The sequence below is a fragment of the Poecilia reticulata genome, chromosome 4, assembly GCF_904066995.2.
Source record: "Poecilia reticulata chromosome 4, P_reticulata-male-v2, whole genome shotgun sequence".
Lineage (NCBI taxonomy): Eukaryota > Metazoa > Chordata > Actinopteri > Cyprinodontiformes > Poeciliidae > Poecilia > Poecilia reticulata.
The window spans coordinates 23,710,809-23,730,516 of NC_088833.1; the positions used below are offsets into that span (position 1 = coordinate 23,710,809).

A 19,708-nucleotide genomic window follows, 5' to 3' on the forward strand; every position below is an offset into this window, starting at 1 on the left:
GCTGTGACTATGTAACGATGTGATGTTACTGCGCTCAGTGAGACGGGTCTTCGAACGCTTTTGCCTTCGAATAAAGAAACTCAAAGACAGACATTAATCTTTCTCTTATGCTTGAAACAGCTTCTCATTCTTTGATAAATGAAATGTCCATAACAATGCAATTATGTAAGTGAATGATTTTTTTTTTTTTACATTTTGCTGTTAATGTGAGAATAATAAACAGTCTAGTTGTACAAATAAATATTTCTTACACATAAAACAAAAAGCTTTCACTTTATCCACCCTTATTGTCAGTAGCATTCACAAGCTTTTCATTCATGAGGTCTGACAGTTTCCTCATCTATTCAACTTTTTTACATAGAAGCAACTACTGCTTCCTGTGCTCTGATCAGAGGTCAACTCCTTCACTAGTAAAATCTGATTAAGAAGAGCTAACAAGTTCTCAATAGGGGTTAGGCCACGGAAAAAGAGGCGGTCCTTGCCTTTTGTCTTTACACGACTAGTAAGGTGGAAATGACAAATTTCATAAGAATCGTTCAAATGGTGACGCAAGCATGATACTTGGTACTTGCAAGGTCTACTCTTTTCATAAATGCTGCAGGCCACACAAAAACCCAAGCTAGCTGACGTGCAAGATGTGTATTAATTAAATTATTTATTTATTATTAATAGTAGACATTTTTAAGAGAAAACTGTTTCTCTCTAACCACATTATAGACAAGCACTATTTTATTTGTTGTCATAGTCTATAATTGGGATTTTAACATAGCATTCAGGACGACTTCGATTGATTTCAACTCATATCTAAGCAACTACTGAACTAAATGATTGTTTGGTGTATGCATAAACTATTTGAGTCAGAGAATCCAATGGAGACATTTTTCACATTTTTTAGTACAGGACTGGGGCAGTGATGAGATCTTGCAAAGTTAATAGAGTGATGTCAGCACACTGTGCAATGGCCCTTGACCAAGATGAAGAGCAGACCAAAGCAATCATGGTGGTACCGTTGGCCACAATGATGACCCGTCAGCACTTAAGAGTTGGATGGTTGCTGCTCCTGAGGTAAGATATTTGGTATCTCTGTACAAACAAAGGAGTCCAGCGAACGAGTCAAGTGAACACACAGCTCACCATGAGCAAACACCGCTGACTTGCATTGATGGAGTCAAAAGCTGTCTCTACCTTTGCAAGAGTTGTGCAGTCCTTTCCACAAAGACAGTCAAGAACTTCTGCAGTTCTTGAGAGAGAAGTGAGGACTTTTCTGAAGCATTGGCAAGTAATCCTTCTGAGTCAAGAGGAGCTGAACTGATTTCTTCAGGTAAGAATCTGCTCCTATTTAGCAAAGCTGTTTATCAGCACTCATGAAGCTGGTCTTCTGGGCCTGGAGGAGGACTCTCATGGGGAATCTGACAGCTGCATTTTTGTGTCTGCCAGATATGCTGCAAAACATTGGAGCGAAGCCATCATGATCAAGGCGAATAAATATGCATCCATTGCCTTAGTCATGATGACTTTGCACTGATGGGTGGTGTGCTGGGGGGTTATCTCCAGCGGTCAGTGGGTGACAGGCAGAGTACAACCTCAGCAAATCATCCGTAAATAATTGCTACTTCACATCCTGGCTTCAAATCCACAAATATTTTACTTTGCTGACATCTGCTGGTTGGTTCCAGTAAAAATGGCAGACATACACTTCACTAAAAGAAATAAGAGAATATAGAGTTGAATGACCTGCAGTCTCCTATCCTGTTTCTGAAAATTCATGCTAAATGTTTATACCACTGAAATATCTTAAAACACAAACAATCCCCAAATCCGTGAAACCCAGCTGACCAAAGCAGATGCACAAAACAAATGAGTGAGTAGACTGATTCAGTCACACACTTCACATTTACCAGACCTGGAGTCAGCAGAGGACCAGCCCATCTCAGAACCACATGGACAGAAATCTTGATAAGCCTTCTTTCTTTCCTCCTCTCCTCACTGTGACAATGTGGCTCTGCAGCTTGTGTCAGTGGTTCAGCCTCAGATGGATGCTGGTTTTGATTTTTGCAATCCTAATCATCGTAAATTTGCTCAACAAAAAGGATCCACCTCACTTTCCACCAGGACCGCCTGCACTTCCTTTCTTTGGGAATATCTTCAGCATTGAATCCAAGCAGCCTCATATTTACCTCACTAAGGTAAAAAAAAAAAAAATTAAAAAAAAGAATATATTAGTAAACCAGCAAACCAACGTCTGACATAAAAAAATTTTAAATTTTCATAAATGTCTACCATTTCTTACTTTTTTTAAAAGAGATATTTTAATACAAAAAATGCAACAAAAAAAAATTTAACGATTGGTGACTGTCAACAACAAATTGACTGCATTATTTTAGAGTCACATGCTCCACAATAGAACCTTTCTACTCTGATTCTGCAATCACAGCTTGCTGATGTTTATGGGAATGTGTTCTGCATACGTCTGGGAAGACACAAAACAGTGTTCTTGTCCGGGTGGAAGACGGTGAAAGAGGCTTTGGTAACACAGGCAGAAAACTTTGCAGACCGGCCTCACAGCCCAATGGCAGCCAGGATTTACTCAGGAGACTCAGGTTGGTCAGATTTAGAGCGTCAGGGCAACCAACACTTGAGGGATGTTTGATTTCTTTGCCTTTTCTAGGTGGCCTTTTCTTTAGCAATGGGAAGGTGTGGAGGAGGCAGCGGCGCTTTGCCATGGCCATGATGCGTACCTTTGGTATCGTCAAGGGCTCCATGGAGACGAACATCTGTCAGGAGAGTCGACACCTGCAGGAGGCGATGGAGCAGGAGGAAGGTTGACAGCAGCGGAAAACAGACCAGATTTTGCACAGATAGCGTCTTGTATTTAAAGACTTGTCTTCCTGCTAGGTAAATCCTTTGACCCGGTGCCACTTCTGAACAACGCTGTGTCCAACATCATCTGCCAGATTGTGTTTGGGAGAAGGTTTGACTACAGTGACCAGGACCTCCAGAGCATGCTGAGGAATATGACAGACATTGCCCACCTGGAAGGCTCAATATGGGCCCTGGTAAGATGCAGAGAAAACTGCAAGGTGTACGGTAATGGAAAAAAAATGAAAAAGGATATTCCTCTGATAAACTCACACCAAGTTACCAAGCAGAGATCTGTGATTTTAACTCAAACAACACTTTATTAATTCTTAAAAGAATGAGAACAGCAAGCAGGCATGTTCAGTCTGTTCTGACCTAACTAGACAGTCACTACCCACTTTTACTGAGTTATCCAAAGTTTCTCACAGGGATTATGGGAACCAATGTTTCTGGCTCAGCATTAGGATGCTTGAAACATTGAAAATGGAGGAGTGCTTCATTCTTATCCAAACCCTCCTTAAGTTCCAGTAGGACGAGAAAACAATCGGCCTTACATGATTGTAACTGTTGCTGCAAAAGGAGATTACCGTAAAAGTTTCCCCAAATTGTACAAAGTATTAAAAGAAGCTAGTCTCCAAAATTCCACTGATAGTGTAAAAGTCAGAAAGTAATACTTTTTTGCAGTCAGTACATTTTGATGCTTTTTTTCTCTCTCTTAACAGCTTTATGACGCTTTCCCAGCAATTATGAGACACTTGCCAGGGCCTCACAATGGCATCTTCAGCAGCTGCAGATCTCTGAAGGCATCCATCAGGAAAGAGATAGAAAGACACGAGCTGGACCTGGATCTAAGCAACCCACGAGATTATATCGACAACTTCCTTATAGAGGAAAGAGTATGGGACTCGCTTTGGTTCAACCAAAAAAAAAAAAGTTGTGAAATATCAAATTTAAGACCTGACTGTGTATCTGTCTCTTCATTGTTGCTCAACAGCACAACAGAAAGCAGGATGTGGGATTTGAGGAAGAAAACCTGGTTCTGTGTTGTCTTGATCTGTTCTTGGCTGGCAGCGAAACTACTTCAAAGACTCTGCAGTGGGGACTCCTGTACCTTATAAAACATCCTCACATCCAGGGTGAGCTCAGATCAGAACCATGTTCACCAACAGATCAGATTACCTGAGGAAGACTGCCACATGCTGGTCAGCAACTGGATTTGATTTGCTTTGTAGACAAAGTTCAGGAAGAGATAGACAAAGTGGTCGGACAGAGCCGCCAGCCCACCATGGCAGACAGATCCAACATGCCCTACACTGACGCAGTCATCCACGAGATCCAGAGAATGGGAAACATTGTTCCCCTCAACGCACTCAGGATGGCTGCCAGGGACACAGTGCTGGGCGGTTACTTCATACCAAAGGTGTGTCTGATCATCCCCCCGAACACGTCTGCAGGATCTCACATTTAAACGTTTTAAACAAGCAAAAGTCTGAAGCAGCAACAGATTCTTTCAGGGTGATATTATCTGCCACAAAGAATAGTACAATCAATGTGTAATGTAGACCGTGTACTTTAGTTGCTCTAGTTGTAAAGTCGTTGCACAATTCAGGATCAAACACTTCATTATATTCTGAGAATCACCATTTGATACTTGACATTAGCAAATTTCTGGAAAAAAAAAATATCGTCACAAAACTGTTTTTTTTTTCTATCATTTAATTCTGCAACCAGTATTTGATTCTTTTCAAGACCATTTCCAGACTAAGTGTTGCAATCTGTCATTTAAATTGTTAGTTGTTTTTATTTTGATATCCAAGTTTATTTTCAGATTTAAAAGTTTGGAATACTTACTTAGCCTCATCACTCAAACTTCCCACCCAAGTAGGTTTTTGTGGTAAAAACTCCCAAATTCGGATTTTAAAAAAAAATTCCCCATTTACCTTTGAGGCCTTTCTGTTTGTCATTGTAGGTAAATGACAATGTAACTGACCAACATTGTTCAGATACAGACAAAAACACTTCACACATCATGTAAAAAATATCTAATATATGAACCATGACAGAATTATTTCCCCAGTTTCCTGATTTTCTCCCTCTCTTGTCTCATACCTCTTTCTTTCCTTCTCTCTTTCTTTGCAGGGGACGGCTGTGATGCCAAACCTGACCTCTGTTCTTTTTGACAAGAACGAATGGGAAACCCCTGACAGTTTCAACCCCAAACACTTCCTGGATGAAGACGGCAGGTTCATAAGGAAGGAGGCATTTTTACCTTTCTCCGCCGGTAACAACTGCATTTAAGTTATAACTCTGCACATACACTTAGTTTGGAATTATGATTTTGAACAGGAATGACACACTGGTAAAAATGATCCAAGATGATGGTGATGGTACCTTTTTTCTCTTTTCAGGAAAGCGAGCGTGTCTCGGTGAAGGTCTGGCGAGGATGGAACTCTTCCTGTTCTTTGTCATCTTATTCCAGAAGTTTCACTTTTCCACTCCGGACGGCGTTGAGCTGAGTACAGAAGGGATAACTGGAGCCACACGCGCACCACATCCATTCAAGATCTTTGCAAAATCCCGCTTTGACTTTAAGGCTACATGTAAAAAAGCATAAGCTGCAGGATGGACAACAGGCACTTTGTGAAAATGTATCTGTTGTTACTTTGGCAAATAGAAATATCTGTTTTTAACCAGGCAATGTTGGTGATCAGGTAAAACATTCTCCTTGTTCAGACAAATCTATATGTAAAAATGTATCTGATTACCAACATTTATCCTAGACAACAATCATTAATCTTCTCAAACTCATGTGACCCCATGATTTACTCACAAGGTTTTTGTTTTCAGAGCCTGTCAACAAATTGTGTTTATGATTGGATTCATTTCTGCATTTTTTTTGTTAGTAGACTGATGCTGGATGATGTGATAATATAATCTCTTTCTTATATTAGTCACGGCTTCCTCAATATAATCTAGTGAGGATTGAGATTTGACAAAAAATTAAATAAAAAAATAAACAGCAATATTTGAAAAAGAATTTATTCAGCGAAAAAGCTATTAAATTTTCTAAAATTCATTATACATTTCTTTAATAAGTTACAAACATTTAGCATTAAGCAGGTTGCTGTGTACCTTCTACCTGATTGTACAGTCTATTTTATTAAATGACCATGCCTTTAAGTCAGCGATTTACAATAACAATTAGCTGCAAAAAAGAAATTCAAGTGACATACATGTATAAACCACATGTGGCTGTAAAACAGAACATCTCGTGTGCTGCTGACAATAAACAGAAAAGGCAACAAAGAGACTACTAATCCTGAACAGTCATGAAAAGGATTTCACACACCTTCTAAAAACACAAATTTCAATTAATTCTTTTTTGGGGGGATGTTTTGTGACAAACACAATATGAATTGTAAGGAATAACACACATTTTGACTAAGTAAATATCTGAAAAGTGGGACAAGCATTTTGTATCGACTCTGCATTCATAATTGAGATCACAGTGAGAGATGTTTTGACAGAGAATTGACCGAAGACTGAATACATATGCACTCCCCACTTTTCAGATATTTGTAAAGAACTTTATAATAGTCCATCTTCAAAAGGTCACCATAAAATCAGCCTGTGTCTGTGGTCGCTAAGCGTCAAGACATGAAAAAACTAAATATTCTTTCAGGGTGGTGGATATTTAACTACGTGGTGTCAAACTGATCACTTTTAGCAAAAGACAATAAGTGCTTTTCAAAATGTTCTTTTAAGCAGCATCCTAAAAGAAAACATTGACATGTGCTAAAACTTTTAGTGTTACAATTTGCAGGAGCTGTGAAAGTGTTCGACCCGGATGTGATGGTTGCACGAACAGCTGGTGTTGAATCACTCATTTCTGTATCAGTAGCATATTAATTGACTTAAAGAATCAACACACAGTAAACAAAAAGGTCCATCAGTTCCCATTGAGAGCATATAGAATAGATAACGGACTATTCCCAGATTTCTTATTGCAGCACCTCAAGTGTTAATATGACTTAATTTGTGTCAACAGCATTTGAAATTATAAACTTTTCAATTATAGGAGAAAAAAAAAAAAGAAAAAACTACAAGTGTTTGTTTAATGCTTAGAAATTCTTGGTGGCCAGCACCAGATATGGCTGGATCAAGACTATTCATGCTGCTGGATTACAATACACCTTTTAAAGTGTCCCCCCTGTGACAAACATTTCTTAAATATTTGTGCAACAATTTCATTTGATTGATTTCAGTGGTTCAAGTCACCACTTAAACTAAAGCTAAAATAGCAGGCCTCATTTCCACAAGGATTTTCACTTCTGACCTTAACACAATACAAGGAGAGCTAAGTTATAGAAGCTAAATATGAGGGTGGAAAAGAAAAAAAAAAAAAAATCACAGGGCAGAGAGGATAGTCGTTGCAAATCTACATCTAGCTTTGGCTTGTGAGGTGGAATCGGGGTAAAGTCTCTACAAGGTTTTGTCCTTCAGGCTAATGTACAGCAGGGTATACCAACACAACCTCTGCTTTGACCTGGGCTGGGTCTGATAAGTGCTCACTGATCACACGCAGTCTGACCCTCCTCAGAGGCTGACAGCAGATGCGTTTAAGGTCACTTGAGTGCTTACACCGTTGTGTGTTTTTGCCTAGTTTAGCTGATGTGAGGTGCTGTGGCGCTGTGACAAAGTCTATTTGGAGGTAGGGGCAGGCACGCTGACGGAGGTGGCCCTGCGTGGGGCGTTTGAGACTTGCCGCTGCTGTGTCAGGAAGGACTGGCCGGGTGAGAACGTGGCGGCACCGCGGCCTCCCAGACGAGATTCCATGGCCAACTTCTGAAAACTCAAACTCTGATAGCACAGAAACCAGAGGGAAATTGTAGTCATTGATTAAAAGAATACTGAAAATGTCATTAGTAGAGATGTACCGGTCATAATTTTGACCAGCTGATTCCCGCATTAGCCAAGTCTGTCTCTTTAGAGAACAATAATACCAGAAGTCCAAAAAACAGTAATCAACACTTTTACCGAGCACACCTGCTGTAAGCAATCATTTATCATCTTAACGAGAAGGCAACATCACGTGTGAGAGCAGTCGCCAGGAAAGAATGGAAAACAAAACCTCCTTCGCTGAATGAAAGCATGTAGATAACATATAGAAACATAGACGATGTTCAGCTGAGAAAAAAAAAAAAAAACTGCATTAAATGTAACAACAGTCTCCTGGTATCTGTTAATGTTGCGTTAATAGCTCAGTGATTTAAATACCATTATTCTGAGTTGTTCTGGACTTCTAGTGTCAGATAAAACTGTTAGCTTCTACCACTAAAAGGATTTATTTATTTTCCAACAAGCTAAATCAAAGCAACTTCATGGTATCTGCTGAAAGTTTAGCTCTCACTCGCTGTTTCACAGCATCAGTAAACTTGAAATACCTTGCGGCATGTATTAGGAAAAGTTTAGTTTTATGCAGCTTTTATTCCTCAGTGCTTCTTTTAATTTTATTTATTTACATCCCACCGATAGAGAACTGAATATAGTTAACCAAATCTTCTCACAGAAACACCCAGACTGAAGATGGTTGTTGACATTGTGATATTTTAGAGACTACTATGGTGCATTTACTGTTCAGTATAAAGTTAGACATTTCATTTTGACCCTTTGCACCTCTAATGATGAGTATTATGGTTGGTTGTGTTATTTTGGTTCTGCATGAAGCCAGCTGTTTATTAACAAGATTAACCTCAACTAGTGTCAGAAACTAGATCCCAAACAGAAACTGTCAATGTCTACAAAAAGATTATTAGCATTGTGTTTTTTATGCTGCTATCCAAGTCTGATAGTGTTGTAAAGCTCTCTCAATCACTTCAGTAAATGCCACCACTGTGAAGTGTGAATAATATGCATTTTTAATTAAAGCCGTTACAACTCACTTTGTTATACCAAGCTGTAACAAGAAGCTTCTCCTCATACTCTCTTAGCCTGGCCTGCTCACATTGACGCTAGGAAGAAAAAGAAAAAACACATTCAGCATCACGATTCATGAATGCAATACCCAAATTGTTTGCAAACTCATACTAGGATCAATTAAGTAAAGGTGCAATTACATCAAGGTTGAGAATCTGTTTGTCCCGATCTGCCAGCTGGCTTCTGAGAGCCTGGATCTCAGCGGTGGCAGGATTCAGCTTGGGGTCCAAGGCTCGGATTACCTTCAAGGGAAAAGCAAGGGTCAAGATGAAAATACTGATAAGTAACTTGATTTCACCTCACCTTTAAGAGTTACCAAAGCTAAATGAATTTAACTCACATTGCGCGCCTTCTCCAGATACATCTTGTATCTTTCTTCCATGGCCCGCATGTCGTCGTCCTTCTTTTTCAGAGCAGCCATCAACTCATCCACTTTCAAAGCTGAGAAGCAACAAGTCAGTTTTCTATTACATGTTGAAAGAACAACACACCTGCATTAAAACTTTTAAGCCGTACATGTCTGGGTGTGGTCAGGTTGAAGGCCCTCCAGAAGCTCTTTCTTCTTCATGATTTCATCTTGAGCCTCATTCAGCTGGGACCTGAGGAAAAACAAGAGATCGACTTCCACCAACTGGAGAACACGAGCTTGTATTTCTATCCGAGCGCAAACTCACTTACATGTGAGCATCCAGTTTCCTCTTTAGATTTGACTGAAAATGAAAAATATGTATCAAAACTGAGCAAAACATCCTGGATGAAGCCCCTCTATTGAAGGCTCTTCCTCATTTTTCATGTCCATATCACATACTTTGTCAAACTCAAATGTCTAATTATGCAAGTGAGTAATTGAGAGTCTAAGTAACTAAATACACAAACTACTCAGACAGCAAGTAATTAAGTGGGTGAGTAAGTAACCAAGAACGTCAGCAAATTAAATATTTAAGTTAGTAACTAGAAACTTCAGTAAATAAGTCACTAATTGAGTAACAAAGGGAGTGAAAAAGTATTTATCAAGAAAGAAAAAAATTAAGATTTTCCACTCCCTGATCTCTCCCACTCAATTGTCATTTTTTCCAATCAGGCTTCAGACTACACTGTAACTATGTTTAGCTGACAGAGCATGTTTGCGCCCTCACATCATCTGGTTTGGCCGCCTGACTCTGCAGAGCCTTCTGCAGCTCCTCCACCTGCTGCTGCAGCTCACTGATGCGCTCTTGGCTCAATCTGAAGATGAAGCAGCAAACAGAAAAAAACATCAACATGCACAAAGAGAATCAACACAAAAGAGCACAAATGAAGCACACCTGTTCTCTGTGTCCAGTTTGCTGTGGGTCTTCTCAGCTTCCTCCAGCTGGGTCTGCAGGGTGGTGATCTTCTCCTGCTCATACTCCTCCTGCTGCACTCTCAGCAACTTGTTCTCATGCTGCAGTCTGATGACCTTTTCTCTAAATAACCACGACAGTCCGGAATCACACACAGCATTGAAGCAGAAAGAATACAAATGCATACAATGAAGCAGTAAAATGCTACCTGTACTCAATGGGAATTAATTCAGCTGCCAGATTTTCATGGCTGGGGCTGCCAGAGGGAAGGATCCCTAAGTACAAAAAGGTACAGTGATGTGAAAAAAAAGTATTTGCTCCCTTACAGTTTTCTTCTTTTTACTTTTTTTTTTTGCCCATACTTATATATTTCAAAGAGAACAATGTAAACAGAAAATGCAGTTTTCTAACAATTTAAACAATTTAAGTCCTTAAGGAAGAACAAGATAATAAAATTAACTTGCTTGCCCTCTAAACCTCATAAGCTGTTGTTGTCAGGCTGATTATTTGTTTACTTGAAACACATTTGAGTGACAAAAAAAGAAATCAGTGTGAGGATAAATCATTTCCAAGGTACTTTAGGTAGTAAATAAGTTAGTAAATAATAAGAAGCATCTTTAATTGATTGATGAAGTACCTGATTGTGAGAGCTGGTCCTGTTGAGCCTGAGTGCATCGCAGCTCCTCGTTGATTTCCTTCAGAGAATCTCGTTCAATGATCATCCGCTAACGGTGTAAAAGATGTAAAGTTTATTAAGTTTATTAAATTTTTTTTTAAAGGTAAAGATGTTAAGCAAAGCAGTATTATAGTTCATATTAATGGTGAAATGTTACAAGATGTTGAACCTCTTTTTCTTTCAACACAGTTTCATGCTTCTCTTCCAACTTTTTCATCTCAAACGCCATGATGTCTGCGCGTCTGGTTTCCTCTGACAACTTATTGTGGAGGTCTTGGACCTATTGAAACAAAAAACAAATCTGGTTGTAGGGCTGAAACGATGAATAAGATGAATCGATTATTTAAATGAGCGTCAACTAATTAAGTAATTGATTAATTGTTAACTAGAGCATACAAAATGATAATTTGCTGAAAAAATATTAGACTATTAGCAGATATTAAGCCAAAACTGTCCAAAAAAATAAAAGCATTTTGCATTTAAGATTTGCATTTGTCTGTAAACATAGTATAATGCAATCTTGAATAAAAATGCTTAAGAGGTTGAATTAAAAATTTGCAAAGTCTTGCAATTTATTATCAGATTGTGAGAATAGTCAATAGAATAATCAATTACTAAAATAATCGTTTTAGTAATTGATTATAGGGCTGGTGAGCTGCAGCCCTATATGCTTGGTACTAAACACATTCTCCAAATGCAAATTGTATGACATATAATCAAAAAATTATATTTAATCTTGCAATAAGAGTAAGCTCTTTACTTGTCTTTTGTACGACTCCAGCTGTGCGCGGGCGGCATTTGCTTTGCGCAGCTCCTCCTCCAGAGTGACGCTGTTTTGCATGTAGGTCATGTTGTTCTCCTCCAACAGCTTCACCTGTCGCTTTAGGTCACCGAGATTCTCCAGCTTACGCTTGTAGGTTTCCACTGATGCCTCCAGGACCACCACTCTATCTGAGCAGTTCCTGAAGAAGATCAACACAGTAAATAAGTCAAATGTTGCAGTGAGGCTGGAGTGTAGTTTGTAGTAATAGTTTGCAAAAGCATTTATACTCTTTGGACTTTTACAAACATTGATGTGTTTGCTGTAAAATGGAAGTGCAGGCCATTTTGCCTGTAAACTAATTATTTACTGAGGTAGAGGATTAGGGTGACACACAGATCAAAGTATTTAGGAGTGACTAAAAGCTAGAAAAGTTAAACTGCAGTTTAGAAATCATTGCTGTACAGATATTAACTTTATTACAAATGACAAAAAGAACAACTTTGGAAGCATTTGTTTGACAAACACAAACCTCAGGACATCCAATTCGTCTTTGAGAGCCCGTGATTCCTCTGCCAGACTGGTGAGCTCATCGTTGCGATGCTGAAGTTCAACCAGCTGCTTCTCCAGCTCCTCACAGTGGATCCGGTAGTCATCCTTGGCAGCTTCCAGCCTAGAGGTAGCACGTGCACACACATGAGCATTTGGTCTTCGCTGCAAATACACAGCTGAGGTGCATTTAAAGCCAGAGTAAACAACCTAAAGTTCTCCTCCTGCAGAGTCTCCAGTTGCTGCTGCAGCTGACTGTGTTTCCTGCCCGATGGCGTGCTGGGGTCATCGAATGTGTCCAACTGGCTGGCTCGGTCTGTTAGGACATCGTTCTCGGCCAGAAGGCTGTTTCGTTCTTCTAGGAGAACGGCCACCTGACCAGGGACAAAAATGTCAGTGCAGTTCTCACTAGGAGTTTTACGCCAATTGAGGTGGATTAAAGAAAGCAGAAAGGAGCTGCAGCGTTAAAGTTCCTGCTGGTCAATAACAGCATGCAGAGCAGAAAAGTTACATCTGAGAATTAAAAGAGACAGAAGTTAGAGCAGCAAAACACAACTCCTCTCTCATCTGTTAGAGCAAACATAGCGCTGTGGTTTTCACCTTGAGCTACTCCAATGTATGGCTTTGCTGTATAGTTTCACATTGTTGAATGAGAAACATTGATCTTGAGAAAGGCAAGTCAGGTTTCAGACATTCTGGCTTCTTTTGACCCTCTGGATGAGTTGCTGATCCATTCGTGGAGTAACTTAAGAAGGTCAGCCACTCCAGCGAAGAGTCACCACCATTCCAAGTTTATTCATTTGTGGATATGCCTTTAGAATGGCTGCAGAACCCTTTGTTTTTCATCCATTACTGAATTTCTTTGGTTCTGGGTGCGAAGTGTTGTTTTTTAAGGCCTTTTAGTCCACTTCATGTTGTCACACAGGTCCAAGTCATTTCTTGATTCTAAAGGTTTGGTCGTAATCTCGTGTGGGTGGGGCTAGCAGAACCGAACTTAGCTTTCTTGGTTGAACGCATTTAACCGATTGGCCAAGGTCAGCAATTACTTGTTCATGCAAGACCAAGTTGGTTTATGCCGTTTTTCCATTCAGTAAATCTAATATTTTCTAATGATTTGAAGGATTTACACATAAAAAAATTTAACAAATGAGTAAGGGAGAAATACCTTTTCACAGCAGTGTATTAACAGACTGAATTAGGAAGACTAAAACCATTGCCCAACTTTAAAGTTATGTTAAGACAATACCCCTAAAACACACATATGGACATAAAATAGTCATGTTTAATATTGCTTGACTTCATATTTCAAGGATTTCTGAGCATGCTTTCCCCTAAAGAAGAGGACAAAATGGTTAGCATAGTTCACATTCAAATATTGGAATATTGCAAAAATTACTAAACAAGCATTGCATAATTCCTCAGAACCCTGTTTGAGCCCTCTGTTAGCAAAGTTAGAGCAAACATTCGAGCAGCTGGTTTAGATTGGTTTAGTTCCCGTCTCCCCGACGATGAGCTGCACTTTACTTACCTCTCTGCCCAGAGACCCAAGCAAAACAGGAAACTGATCAAATCAATCTGCTGAGAATCGAGGTAAACAGTTGATCAGTCCCTGTGGTATTCGTGGTCTCCCTGCACACTAGCACTGGTAGATACAGGCTGGATGCCACAGTGGAGCCAGCACAGCCCAGACTGTGAGTCCACAGTCATTCTGCCACAGCAGCTCCAGACAATGGAGCCAAGCATTACAAAGAGTTGCAAAACTTAGGGTTACACTGTACCAAAGGCATGCATGTCTGAACACAGAGAATGTTAAAATCTGCAAACTAATTAGATGTTCCAGAGCCCATTTTGGGGGGAAAAAAAAACTAAAAAAAACTTGTTTCTAAGTGCTTTATGAAGAAGTTTATGTCTGAGCAGAGCTTTAAATTCACCTGTAAGTCCAACTCCTGACAGCGTTGGGCTAAGGCTTCCTTTTCTGACATGAGCTCAGAAAGGTCCTCCAGGAGTTTTTTCACCTGGACAGGCGATTGAGAAACAAAATTCCAGTCAAAATACGCAAACATTAGAAAACACACTTCTTAAATGTCAAACATCAGAACTATTTCAATTTAATTTATTTATACAGCGTCATTCGAGACAGATGTCATGTCAAAATATCAAAGCGTCTTACAAGAAAAACAACCTTTCCACATCCTCTGTCATGCGTCATCTACAAACTTCATTTTATTTTGGTTTTATGCAGACTGACACAAAGTAACAAAAACTGAAAAATATTTTAAAAATATATACATTTGTTTTCTTTTTAAAATAATTGTAAAACATTTATATTCAGACTTCTGAATGAATAACTCATAAAACTGGAGTGTGACTGGGCCTTTGTAACACATGGATATAACTAAATGTGAATGATTCCAGTAAATCTCTTGTTGTATGTTTAGGATTGTCGTCCTGCTGAAAGTTTGAACCTCCTTCCCAGTACCTTGAAAACCTCTAACAGGTTTTCAAGAGCCAACTTGAAAACCTCTAACAGGTTTTCAAGTTGGCTCTATCCATCTTCTGATCAACTGTGAACAGCTGGGAATGGCACAGTGGGGTTTTTGTGCATTGTTAGTTTTAGTCCACATAATAGTGTTTCACATGAAGACAGAGGTTATCTGACCAGAGCATGTTCTTCCGCATACTTCCCATCTCACCAGTATTGCTTGTGACTAAGCTGCGAACCCGACACCTCCAGGCTTTTTTTATCCTAACAATAGGTTTGTTTTGCCCCTCTTCTAAAAAGGCCAGGTTTGTGGATAACACGAGTAGCACTTGTCCTGTCAACACATTCATCCACTTAGGGATCTTTGCAGCTTCTGGAGAGTTACCATTGGATCCTTTGCTGCTTGAATGATTAATGCTCTCCTGGCTCAGTCAGTCAGTTTATGTCTTGGGGGAATTGCATTTGTGTTTTTCCATGTTCAAATGATGTATGGAAAATGTGATCTGTAGACTCTGTATTACAGTTTGTGGTAATTTGTGAAAAAGATCAATGGGTTTGAATACTTATGAAATTCACTGCAGCTCTTGTTACATCCTTTTACAGCAAAACATTGAACATTTTTGATTATAAAATGTCAACTAGTGAAGAATGACTTCACATTACACAATAAAAAAGAAGACAAAATGACAGAATAATTACTGACCTGCTGTTCTGGGTCCCCTGACAGCTCTGTTCCTAATGCTGCTGAATTATCTTTTTTCATGAGCTGATGAGGAAAATGCCATCAGGTTATTAGATACAAGCAACAGAAGAGCTGCAAAACATCAGTCTAGTTAAACCAGGGTGGCGACAAAAAAAAAACTAAATATGATATTCTACATTTCAAAATAAAAGAATAAATGTGGAGAGAACCCTTTGGTCACTACCAGTGTTGGCAAACATGAACATTAGAGCTGCATGATAAAACAAAAACATGAAATATGAAATGATGTTGGTGAACAGCCTGATAACAATGACACATAAATATAACCGGGTTTAATGTCTTTCTGCTTTGGGTCATTATCTGGACAGAGCCCAGATAATGACTGTTCCATCCAGCTCTTTCCACAACAACTTCTGCATCTGCCACCTTTCAAAGAATTTTCCAAACATTAAAAGAAGGTGCTAATTTGAACTAGAATTGTCTGTAAAATCTGATTTAAATGAGAAAGAAAATTAACAAACCAACCTCCTGGATAGCTTTCATGACCACATGCTGCACAGACTCCTCCATGGTCATAATTATCTGAATGTATTCTGCCAACAGAGAACATCTTTTCACCAAGAGGAGTTTTTGCTTTTACTTCAGAAAGACTTATAGAATTATAAACTACTACATTTATAACATCTGTTGCAACCGTAAAAGCCGTGACAAACCTTGTTGCTGCTCACATCTGACAGCACAGCCAAGTATGAGCTGCAGCAACCTTCCCATCTCTACCGGCTCTGCGTGCTCTGCCACCCGTGAGACATCCGGCAAAGGGAAGTATGAAATGTCCTGAGCTAATACCTGGCGATACACGGGCATGAATAAAACCTTTATAGACAAAACACTTCCTAAATTGCCAAATCAAAACTGATATAAAACTATGACTGCACACTGCAGGAAGCCAGGGGGAATCTATGAACTTCAAACCTCATTATAATAGTCGACCACCTTCTGAAGGATCTTCTTCAGATTGTTCATCTGAGAGGAGAGAGATTTGAAAATATAATCAGCTTCAAATGTATCAAAAAGACCAATTGCCAACTAGGGCTCCAAAATGCAACATGCAATAATACTGGTAAAAGTTGCAATATGAATATGACTTGCTATAAATAATAAAAATGTCACTCAACATTGTTAGTCTCAATATTCTGGGTTAATTCCGAACATGCAATTTTTTAATGACTGTTTAATTTATGTGAAAATTAATACTTTATACCGTAATTCTCAAACTGAGAAATTAATAACTGTATTCTAATTTTAAAGACAAACACATTCCAGGTAAAATCTATATTTGCAACAGAAACATTTACAAAGCTAAATAAAAAAGGAGGAATAGCAAACTCACACTTACAAGCTAGAATCTGCCTTCTAGTCATCATTATGAGTGTTTTGTTAGATCGTCAACATAATCTAATCCTTATATTATTATAATTAATCCCACACTTGAATCACAACAAATCTATTCAATGCAGGCCAAAGGCAGCAACAAAGGAGCAGGTTTGTGGTCAGCATTAAATGAACTGTGGAGCAACCAGAGCACTCAGTCAGACAGGCCCAATGCTGCACAGTGAGGATGTATCTTTGTACCTTCAGTCTCCAGTTGTCTTCAACATCTGTTTTGATACGGCTCGTCCATGCTTCGTTGAACCACGTGGGGTCTCTGCACCACAAACAGTGGAAATAAAAAAAATAGTTTAACTGCACATAATATCTTTTAGAAAAACGTAAAATTCAGGTGGGCTTTCCAATGATAAAAGTCATTTATCACTAGGTAAGGCCAAACTTTAACTACTGATCTGTGAGATTACATGCCTGAAGCACCTATACTCACAAGAATAGTTGGAAAGCGGTTTGACAAAACAAAATAAAAAATTTTTAAAAAGTACATTTAACGTAAAGGGGGGAAAAAACATATTTTTAAGTCTTCAGGTAATAATTTCCCTCCTTTTTAACAGCTAGTCATTTGTTTAAATCATTGGGCATTGCACAAAATGTTAATACACATGTGATTTCTTACATCTGTTGTAGTGCCTGTGACATTGCCGTTCCCGTGGTGAGCTCCTCCACTGTGCTGCAAGGTGCTGGAGTGTTGAACGTCTGCAGCTGTGAGAAAAAACACATCATCGTTATGAGCACAATAGCGTAGCTTAATTTATCATCCATTCTACCATTGAGAAATTTAGAATTGTGCTTGGGAAAATTTGTAATAGTAAGAAATACACAAAAAACTAAATATGAAAAGAGGTGTCAGGTGACTAGTATCCAGGAGCACAAAAAAATCTCCTGATAAATTCAATTAGTTGTATGACTACAGAAAGGGAATTTCATTGATTTTCAGTCTTAGTCCGCTCAACTTTCTATATTTATTTCAAACACTTTTAATGTAACTTTTATTTATTAATATTATTTTATTTTATGTTTTTATGTGTAATTATCATGCATTTGTTGGGTTATGGCACTTTCAGCACTCTATAATTGACATCTTTGCATATGTTGAATGCTAACTGTAACATGCAGTAGGCATGTTACTGCATGTTACAGTTACCCTGTTGCAACACTTTGTACCGGTTGACTTGGTGTTGCTACGGTAACTATGCCTTTCAAGCTAACGCTAAGCACTAAAAATTATCAGTTTATTGTAGACCACGTACGATAGTATTAGCCGTGTCTTATAACATAACTTCTTTATTTTCACTCGGCTAGCTTCCTGCAGAGCCCTACCACCTACACCACACAGGTGACAAAAATACCGCAGTCCTTTAAGCTTCACCTTCACTTGACCAAATACACTCACCCATATTATCAGGCTTTCCACCAGCGCTGTTTCACTGTCTTCCATTTGCTTCCCTATATGTTTTTTTTTTTTTTTAAACGTAAAAAATGATCCTCCACCTGTGTCAACGAAGCTCTTCCGCTCTGTCCCGCTGCATTTGACCTCACCTGCTGCCAAAGGTAAACTGCCAACCGAAAGATACGTAACTCGAGAGCGAGTGAGGACGCTTTACGCTACGAAATCACGTAAAGTGTTGGTGAATGACGCTGCTGCTAAGCTACTTGACGTTCAGTTGCTTACGGGCGGACTGTTTATGATGCCAAAGACTTGACCAATCAGCGTTCAGTTCAGATATGATTGACAACTATTTATACATGTTCTAGCCAATGAAAGGGCAGCATTGGAATTCTGAATACGCCTTTGTGATTAAGAAGCGATTAAAGCGTTTTACCCTGCTTTCACAGATCAAACGACTTTTCACTCGATTATTGTACTAAAGGGAAATTAACAAAACACCCATTTTCAGGATGAAATAACCTTTAAAGATAAGAAATAAATGCCAACACGAAAATAATTACAATTTAAATACACGTCAAAAATAAGTTATCGCTAAGAAATGCTTTATTTTTATAAAACAAGAAGATAAAACCCTGATATATTTATAGAACAGTATTCCATTTATTTATTACATCAGCAAAAATATTTTATTGAAGTTTGATTTGTGCTCGACAGGGCTTATTTGAAATAAACCCCTATCCATAGAGTTAGTAGAGGTTGGAAAAGCTCATTGGTTAAAGCTGAGAAAACTAAAACTTTGGGAATGTTAATCCATTTAGCTGTAGATTATGTTATGGGATATCAGCACTGTTCCCTGACAACCTCAAAATTTCCTGCACGATGCAGTATTTTGTGACAGGCAACAATTTCTGATTGTGCTGTGCTGCATAATCACATTATTGAATAATCAATTCAGATGAAGTCAAATTTAATTGTAAAGCAAATAGTTTATCTGAAAGCAAGACTGGGTTTCTAAAAATAATAAATATAATTGAATTGAATACATTTAAATATGAAAATGCAGCTAGGTTCTTAAATAATGAGAAATAATGCAGATGTATGCTGAGACAAAAAAAACAACTAAAAACTTTTAGTGTATTTAAGAGCAAAACCAGACAACAAGGTTTAAGGTCTGAGAAAATAAACACAATAATTAGTTTCAAAAAGGTGAAGTCTTCTTATCCGGTTAACAACGAAGACAGTAGAACTAAATAAGATTTGTTTTATTTTTAAGACAAACTAAGAAACTCATAAACAGGACAGTTTAAAACATTTCAGTAACTAAATTAAGGAAGCTCTAGTCACTTCTCTAACAGTACCACTTCATTTTAAGATAAATATGCCGAAGTATTAGACAAACTACCCAAACTTCTAATTGCTCATACTTTGACAGTGAACCCATCTTTCTCTGTGTTGGTATTGTCACTTTATGTTATGGTTTACAAAATGAAATCGCCAGAAAATGGCTGCATGTAATAGCGTGTGTGTGAGGAAACACTGACCCTG

General features: G+C 38.6%; 2 protein-coding genes across 2 annotated transcripts; one reads left to right on the forward strand and one right to left on the reverse strand.

The window, feature by feature from the left end:
* The first annotated feature begins 1,222 nt into the window (after positions 1-1,222).
* On the forward strand, positions 1,223-6,165 carry LOC103463743 (cytochrome P450 2J6-like). The gene is made up of 9 exons (XM_008407303.3): positions 1,223-2,186; positions 2,435-2,600; positions 2,669-2,821; positions 2,896-3,056; positions 3,582-3,755; positions 3,854-3,995; positions 4,092-4,279; positions 4,999-5,140; positions 5,268-6,165. Exons 1-9 carry the CDS (start codon positions 1,941-1,943, stop codon positions 5,471-5,473), a joined length of 1,578 nt encoding a protein of 525 aa, XP_008405525.1. The 5' UTR covers positions 1,223-1,940; the 3' UTR covers positions 5,474-6,165.
* On the reverse strand, positions 5,883-18,424 carry hook1 (hook microtubule-tethering protein 1). The gene is made up of 22 exons (XM_008407302.3): positions 18,167-18,424; positions 17,390-17,475; positions 16,960-17,032; positions 16,300-16,350; positions 16,041-16,173; positions 15,853-15,920; positions 15,328-15,390; positions 14,074-14,157; positions 12,353-12,516; positions 12,126-12,266; positions 11,594-11,795; positions 11,003-11,113; positions 10,795-10,882; positions 10,366-10,432; positions 10,140-10,280; positions 9,972-10,059; positions 9,514-9,545; positions 9,352-9,434; positions 9,176-9,276; positions 8,976-9,077; positions 8,802-8,870; positions 5,883-7,719 (listed from the first exon to the last, which is right to left on the reverse strand). The coding sequence occupies exons 1-22, from the start codon at positions 18,209-18,211 to the stop codon at positions 7,561-7,563; spliced, it is 2,151 nt and encodes a 716-aa protein (XP_008405524.1). The 5' UTR covers positions 18,212-18,424; the 3' UTR covers positions 5,883-7,560.
* Positions 18,425-19,708: the final 1,284 nt, after the last annotated feature.